An 8,660-nucleotide genomic window follows, 5' to 3' on the forward strand; every position below is an offset into this window, starting at 1 on the left:
TTCTCCCGCCTGCCTCCCCCCGCCTGCTTCACCCCGGCTTCGCCAGGCTCCCGCCTGCTTCCCTTGCCAGGGCCCCGTCTTCCAGGGTCGCCTGCTCCTGTCACCTCGGGCCGGCTGCCCGTTGCCGCCCGTGCCATCTGCTGTCCACCGCTGCTTCCACTCCCGTGGATCCACTTCTCCTCCAGGATCCCTTCTTCACCGCCTCTCCTGCCTGCCCTTCACCCTGCAAAGAGCCTCTCCTCTCTCTACGGCTCTCCCCTGTGTAAGCTTTAGTCGCCTTTTGTGCAGCGCCTGACTGTGCCTGGAGCAGCTCCCCTTTCACATCTTCACTTCTTTTCTTGTTCCCCCTCTTCCCCTGTGCCCCCCAATCCTCTGTTAACCTCGATAATGAGGATCCCGTTGGAGCACTGAAGAGGAGTAAGAAGAGCTTGCTTGGCGTGCCCGTGTGGGGCTGCTACCTTCTTTCCCGCTCCCCTCCTTTGAGGGGGGCCTAGCCTCCGACCAGCCTCCTGCCCCTCCAGCAATTGCAAGCCAGAGTGGTGGCTGTGGTGTGGCAGGCGGCAGGATGACCGACACCCGGCGGAGGGTGAAGGTTTACACGCTAAATGAGGACCGCCAGTGGGATGATCGAGGCACAGGGCATGTGTCCTCTTGCTACGTGGAGAGGCTGAAGGGCATGTCCCTGCTAGTCAGGGCAGAGAGTGATGGTAAGTGTGTATGTCTGAAGGTACAGTCTTTTCTCATCCTACCCAGAAAAGGAACTGGGCTTAGCTTTGTATCTGTTGCCTTAATGTTTTGCTGTGTAATTCCACTGTGGTTCCTAAAAGCAAACAGGCACTAACCATAGTTCATTCGTGTTAGACTAAGTGAAAGAAATGGAAGATTGCCATCAAGTGCAAGCGTAGTAGGCACTTGGTTCATAGTGAATACACAGTGTTGCGTACAAAATACGTTCAGGTCTTGTTGTAAATCTTGTATGGGTTTGGATATCTAGTAATCTATCACTAGATGCCCAAAGTACTTCAGTTTCAAAACTGATCATTGTGATGTATTCTTCCTTAGATGTTTCTGGAAACAATCCCCTCGTGAAACTTAGATCATGTTTTTTAGTATAAATTTTTAAAAGGTCATTGGATGGCTAACACCCTTTTTTCCCCTCCTTTTTTTTTTTACCCCCCTGTTTTTTTTGGTAGCAAGAATTATGCAAGACGTTCTACAAGCTATCAACAGTTATCAAAGTACAGTTGTTACAGTAGTAAAGAATATAATGGACAGAACAGCATTTTCAGAGATGCTTTTTTTAATGGAATAGTAGTTCTCAGTCCTTCAGCAGTTCTAGATCTTCCTGTACATAAATTTAAAACGATGCATTATCAACTTCCTTTACATTTTTTGACAACATATGACAATAGTATAGGTTGAGTAGTACTGTCTACCCCTGTAACTGTGTTTGGGCTAGTCTTGATTATTGGTTAAGTGAGTTCATGACTGCTATGATCAGAGTAGATTTAAAAATGTATACTTTGCAATATCTAGCATGTACCATTTTGCTAGTAAAGTCTGTCAGTGCGTGACTTACTACTTCATTAGAGATACAGCTACTGTATCTAGGGACTTGTAGATCTAGTTGTAGCTTGTGACTGTCAACAGACCTTGTAATTTTCTTTATTTGGCTTTTTCATTGTAGGATGAAAAGCAACTTGAGGATCATTAATTCTTATTGTTTGGGAAAGTTCTGACAAACTGTACAATAATCTCTACAGCAAAGATCATAAACTGATACGGAGGGATCAAACTTTCATCTAAGCAGGATTTTGATAATTGAGCTTCTGATAAGCATGAATCTCAGGGTTTTGTAGTTTCTTGATTATACTTTAAAAAGTTAAATTGATACTTGATTTTATTTATTTTACACTGAAGAAGATGCATTTATAGTTTGGCTAAACCTCATAGAGTAAGAGAAAACATTCAAAATGGAAATAGACTTAGTTTAATTTCAACATGAGGGAGGTAAAAAGAAGGTTATCACCAAATTTTTAGGCTAATCTTTACAGTATATTTTGTTGTAGATACCGTCCTTTCTGTCTACATGGCTGCTGTGCTCACGTTTAAAGACTGTCATGTCTTCTATACATAGGCAATTTCCTGATTTTTTTTTTTTTTAGTTCTTTTTAGAAAAGAAAGCAAAAGAACTGCAGTTCATAACCTCCTTGTGAAGAAACAGCCCATTCAAACTGAAATCCCTTTATTGACTTTCAGTGGGATATGTATGCTTAAGACTGATTAGAACCTGAATTGGACTTTGTTGCCAGCTTACTTCTTGTAAATGAACATCCGTAAGAAGGAAAATACAAACTGGTATAAATGATCCCAAAACAAAGATGAAGTCATTACTTTGTGTTGCATAGCTAAGATACTCTAATCAAAGCAGAACTGGCTCAAACTTACTAATTACACCTAATACACAGAAGTATATTTAATAAGATACACACATTAGACCTCTCTCAAACAGCATACATGCACTTCAAGAGTATTGAATAATATACAGAGCTTAAGTTCCTAATTTAGTAGGTATCAGTCCTGGGTATATGTGCACTTTATTAATAAGCTAGTTTTTCTAACTTGCTTGTGTAAACACCTCATAAAATTTGATTTATGTTTTGTTTACTCCCAGTGTCAATTGTTTGTTGGCTGATTTTGAAGGCAAATGCAGTCATTTTTACATGTGAGCAAATGGTTTGGAAAAAGGTAACGCCAGACTTGTGTTTGAGGTACTATGCAATTTCTGTGTTCCCTCATGTGCTTTTTTACCTACATGAAGTAGTTGACTGTGATTCCCCCCCCTCAGTTATCAAAAACATACAAGTATTAGGAACCTGACCTATACACCGTTTGCCTCCATGTTTCCATTGCATTCTTGTATTGTCTTTCTTTGTCAGCTCCTCCTCTTTCCAATGAAACTTCTTCCTTCCTCCTTTTCTAAACCAGCTTTTCCTAGCGTTTGAGCCGAGATTCATCCTGTGCACGCTGGCGTGTTCTTACTGACTTACTCCAGGAAGCTGACTGAAAACCTCGCGATCTGCCTGAAGTTGAGGGCTCTGTTTCCTGAGTTGGGGGAAGCCGTGGGGGATGTTAGCAGTAGTTCCTGCTGTGCATGGGAAATTCCCACTCCTGTTAAAGGGCCAGTTCGGCTGTGCACAGAGCAACAGCAGAATTAGCAGAGGTTCATTTGGCTGACCATGTGGGCTAGCACATAGTTCAGCCTTGATTGTGCAGCTGTGACTTGGTGTAGCTCCATAGCTGCTTTACAAGTGGTTGAGATTTTATGGCAGGGTCAGGGTGTTCAGCTAAGGGAGCTACCATCAGTATGCCAGGTCCAAGGTAAGCTATCATTTGGAGTTGGAGCAATAAGAACTGAATAAGTGTGCAATTTTTTTTATCTGTAGGAGTGTTTTTTTTCTTGGGTTGGTGTTTTTTTAACACCATCTTAAAAGAATTTAGAGCAGGTGAGTGATCTGCATTGCTATCTGAGATGTCTAATGCTCCCAGGCATGAATAAGAATCATTGCAGGCAGTTTGGAGTGATCTGTTATAGTACAGAAATATCATAAACTGCTTTCAGATCAGCTATATTATGGTTTGAAACAGGGAACTGTATTTTTTTTTCACATAAACAACTGTTAACTTTTTTTACTTAAAACCCTGGAAAGTTTCTCTGTGTATTGTATTCTTGCAGTGTATTCTACTTGAATTGCAGTAGGGCAATAATGAACTCTTTTCTTACAAATTATTATCTTCCATGTGAGTTTCTGTGTATAATCAGAAGCCTTTGATTTCTTACCTGTTTCTCACATGGTATTTTAGGCTGCTATGGTCTGCCTCATTCTTAAAATGTCTCTGTGCTTCTAGATTTTTGACTGCATGGTTTCAGATCGCTTTTTTGTTCTGAGTCCAGATGACTGAAGTGACCTTTAAAATGAACTTTTCTATTCAAGTAACTTGGGTTAATCTGAAGACTTAAACTTTTAATTAAAACTTACTAGTCCTGTAACTAAACTTTTTGACAAGCCAAAGTGAACTCCCCCATTGGAGGCCATACTTGCCAGCTTTCTTTGAGGAACTATGTAATAATTTTTATTCAGAAATTGTAGTTTGCCACTTCTGAATTCTGTATGTTAATGACTTCTGCCACAAGGTAGGCATCTGCATCCTTGCTGTTTCTTTAGACTAGGTATCAGTAACCCTGTAATACTAGCAGAAGGCTTAGCTAAAATTTGGCTTAAGTTTGCTTCACCTTGCTCAAACTCAAGGGATGAATTTTATTTATTTATTTTTAGGAAAGTAACACAGAAAATTTTGTGGTTATGTACTTACCTTAGGTTAAAATGAAAAAAACCATGGGGGGTGGGGGAAATTTTTTTTTGTTTCTTTTCTCCTGGTTCTCCCCTCTCCTTAATGTTTGGGTTTGACCCTTCAGAAATGTTTTAGACTGAGGAATAGTCTCTTGTGAATGCAGAGCGCATTCTTGGACCTCGGTTTGAGCTGTTTCCTAAGTTTCTGTGGATTGGTTTCTGTGATGCAGTAGCAGCAGAACTGATTGCAGAACTTAAACCTGTGTGCATCTTGCAAAAAACAGCTCTTGCATTGAAACTTTTGTTTAAACATAAACATGTTTATACTGGTGAGGAGTAATGAGTGACACTGTATCTTTTCTCCTTTTGAGGAAGGATCCACATAACAGTTTGATGGGAGAGGAGCAGTATTCCATATAAACGGGTCTCCTCCATATGCATATATGTAAACAAGTCTACAGATTTGGTTTTTAAGACTACTGGATTGGGATATTTGATGTTCTCTAAATATCTTTGAAAATAGTATTGTATATCTGTATGTAATCTCTTTTGAGCAAGACTTTCCCTATACATGCATTGTTTTCACAGCACAGAACAGTGGTGTTATACTAACAAAAAAACCCAGCTGTGCTATATTGCGTTACAGTGGCAAATAACAGAATTCTGCAAATCAGTGTTTTCTTCTTTATAGGTGGTTTCAGATGTTACTTTCTGGCACCAATGTTTTGCAGTTACCTTTACAAATTCATTCAAGACTATAATTTAGAAAATAACTAGATCTGCATAATTTTGGAGGGTTTACTAAAACCATAGCTTGTATTAAGCCGTGTTTTCAGGTCTTACCTAACTTTGAATAGAGTTATTGGGTCAGTGAAGATGAAATTTTGTTGGTGTATTTTTATAAAGTGGACTGGATAGTCTTCACATATTCTAGGATAGTACCAAGAGAAAAATACCTACATAGAAAGTAATTACTTACGACAAATGCAGGAGTAAGCATCTTGAACTGTATTTAGGAATCGATACCGATACGGACTTTGAATGGAGAACAACTTTATTTGCTGTATGTTAGATTTCTGCAACCTTTATCCAAAGAATATATTTGCGTTACAGACATCTGTTACTGTTGCCTGGTTCCCAGAAGCAACTGACAGAGACCTGAGACGGCCTCATACCGGGAAGGGGCCTGATCCTATAAAACTTACTGTGTGAAAATAAACTCACTGAACTAACTAGTAGAATAGTTCTGGTTAGACTGATTTTTGAGTCATTGAACCCTTTTTGGGGAACAAATTGCACAAATGGAGCATCAGATTCTCTAGAAGGATGGATTTGGGGCAGTTACGGATTATAGAGCACAGTTTTCACTTCGGTATGTTTCTATCTCCAAATTCATTTTTTTTCTAGTTATTGTCTGGAATGGTGAAGAATAAGTTGAATCATGTGGTAATGAGAAGCAAGTCAAGCCTTATAAGGCTTAATTTGTCTCCTGCAAGTGTCAGGTTTAGTAGAGAAGAAGAAATGCTCTTTTGTGATAAGTCTAGTAAAGAGATCATTCTCTAGTGTCTGCTTCTGTACTGGAAGATGAAACGTCTGCATTCAATTGTCTTCAAGATTTTTTTTTAATAGTACTTTGTCAAACATGGTGTTCAAGTTATGTATGATATTCTGCTAATTTCAGGATTTCCATGTCTGTAGATCTGTGTTCAGCAGTTAAAATACAATGTTGAAATTATCAACTGCTTTTAATTCTTACCAGATTCTAATACATATTTGCTGCTATTAAATATTTCTAGACAGTAAAGACTTTCTAGAAGTTAGTCAACCAAGTTAATAGCACAAAATAATATTCTAAAACTTCATGTAGTTGAAACTGAGGCTTTGAAACTGAAAGTAAGACTGAAGTGAAATACTGCCTGTAAGTGATGATTGCAATGGAAAAGGGAATGCTGTTTTTAAATGTTCACTAGGCAAACCCAAAATTCAAAGCTCGAGGCTATAGCCTAAGTAGCACAGTGTATTGGATTCATCAGTAAAGCTCATCTTAGATGTTTTCCTTCTCTGTCCTGCTCTATAGTTTATGATTTTTATTTTTTTCTTTAGTTATGCTGTCACACTTAAGCAAATAAGCTGCTTTGTTAACAGGGCTGATGAGGGTTAGAAAACTGGAAAAACTTTTAAAAAAAGAAAGGGTAGTATATCTGGTTTTGGGGAGGAGATTGCTTTTTTGTTATGTCTTGTTTTCCCCTGAGGGCTATTTAGTTCAGTTTTATTGTTGGATTGTATCTTAGTTTGTAAACAGCTCTTGCTGCAACAGCAGTTGAGACACGGCGATAGCTTCTCAAGCCAACTTCATTAGTGAAGGCTGGTTGTTGTAGAACAATAGACTTAGAAATAAGGAAGAAGCAGCCATCACAGGTAAGTTACTTTGTTAATTAAAAAAAAAAGATTAATTAATTGTATCTGGTTATCACATACATAGTAAGCTAATGAATATAAAAATCCTTAGTAAAGCTTCTAAATTCATGAAGTAATAACCTTTCTTACCCCACCTGGAGTACTGTGTCCAGCTCTGGAGTCCTCAGTACAGGAAAGACATGGACCCGTTGGAGCATGTCCAGAGGAGGGCCACAAAAATGATCAGGGGTATGGAACACCTCTCCTGTGAGGAAAGGCTGAGAGGGTTGGGGTTATTCAGCCTGGAGAAGAGAAGGCTCCAGGGAGACCTTATTGCAGCCTTTCAGTACTTAAAGGGGGCTACAAGAAAGATGGGGACAGACTTTTTAGCCGGGCCTGTAGCAATAGGACAAGGGGGAATGGTTTTAAACTAAAAGACAGTAGATTTAGACTAGATAAAAGGAAGAAATTTTTTACAATGGGGGTGGTGAAACACTGGCACAGGTTGCCCAGAGAGGTGGTAGATGCCCAATCCCTGGAAACATTCAAGGTCAGGTTGGACAGGGCTTTGAGTAACCTGATCTAGTTCAAGATGTCCCTGCTCACTGCAGGAGGGTTGGACTAGATGACCTTTAAAGGTCCCTTCCAACCCAAACTATTCTAAGATTCTATGATCTTCTATTAGTCAGTAGCAATTTTTCAGGAAAGGAGTGTGAAGTTTTTCTGTAGATGTAACCTATGAGATTGAGAATAGTGATACCTAGTAAACAAACATTGGTTTGGGATATTTTTTGCTGTGGATTTTATAATTGGTATACTCTTCAGATAGTGAAAACTAGCTAGTCATTGTTGATTCTACTGTGAGATTTGGAAGTACAATTTTCAATTCCAAGTATGTTTTTCAAATCCAAATAGTTTTCTTGTCCTGTCTTCAAGTTCTCAGGCTTCCATATTTGAGGTGGTTGAAGCACTTTAATTTTTCTTTAATGTAGATTTTATAAGGATATTTGGCAAATATGCTAGAACTAAATATGCCTTAGAACTATAGCTATGAAACTGAGAAGTTGAGACTTTTCAAGAAAGTTTGGACTTTTCCTAAAGAATAAATTTAAGCAGGTAAATGAATGGAGAAATGCCTCTTTAAAGGGGTGCTTGCAGCCTTGTGTTTAAATTGCAAGACTGACTATGCAAGTTAATTTATCAGTACTTCTTCATGTATGTTGAGTGAAGCTCTGCAGATATGTAAATTTAAGTCATGGCTGTAAAGAGTCCCTCATGCACTGGCATTTGTGTAGCTGAGCAGCAAGGTGGATGAGGGAAGTGATTGGACCAAAAATAAAAGCAGTTTTAAGGGTTGTTTTCACCTAGATCAACCCTCCAAACCATTTAAATGTGACATGTATTAACACTAGCGCTTATGCAAAGGAAAGACAAGAAAACACGGATATGAGAATGGAATTGCTGTTCTGTGTCTTGAATCAGTATAAGCTGCTATGAAACCATTGTTCCTAAGTTTATCATGTCTGAAGTCACAACAGTTGCTGCTCTAAGTATTGGTTTCTAGATGTGCTTTCCAGCAAACTAATATAAGTGTTTTAGCTAAACTTTAAGAACAAATACTACATTATTAGCAAATTTTGTACAAAACAGCCGTAGGTGATTTATGGAATGCAGTTGTGATGTTTTTTGTGTGCTGATATTTTGCAGACTTTATCATCTCTAAAAAATTTTCCATAGAAAAGTCATTACTTGGAATAAGGAGGTTAAAAACCCAGTCCTTACAACACTCTTGAATGTTCTGTACTATATGAACAATATCTTTGAGGGGAAAAATGAAATATAAAGCTGTAGAATATGGGTTTAACAGGCTTATTGTTGGGAGGAAAGGTGTTAATACCTACTTGAGGAAAG

General features: G+C 38.7%; 1 protein-coding gene across 1 annotated transcript in view; it reads left to right on the top strand.

Annotated features, from left to right (window-relative positions):
* Positions 1-565: 565 nt before the first annotated feature.
* The window catches only part of SMEK1 (SMEK homolog 1, suppressor of mek1 (Dictyostelium)), a 44,679-nt gene continuing 36,584 nt past the window's right edge, over positions 566-8,660 (top strand). The window contains exon 1 of the mRNA XM_009573990.1: positions 566-707. Within this exon, the coding sequence (XP_009572285.1) occupies positions 566-707 (142 nt within the window). The remainder of the gene's footprint in view (positions 708-8,660) is intronic.

This window comes from Fulmarus glacialis, unplaced genomic scaffold (assembly GCF_000690835.1).
Source record: "Fulmarus glacialis isolate BGI_N327 unplaced genomic scaffold, ASM69083v1 scaffold32713, whole genome shotgun sequence".
In the NCBI taxonomy this organism is placed as follows: domain Eukaryota; kingdom Metazoa; phylum Chordata; class Aves; order Procellariiformes; family Procellariidae; genus Fulmarus; species Fulmarus glacialis.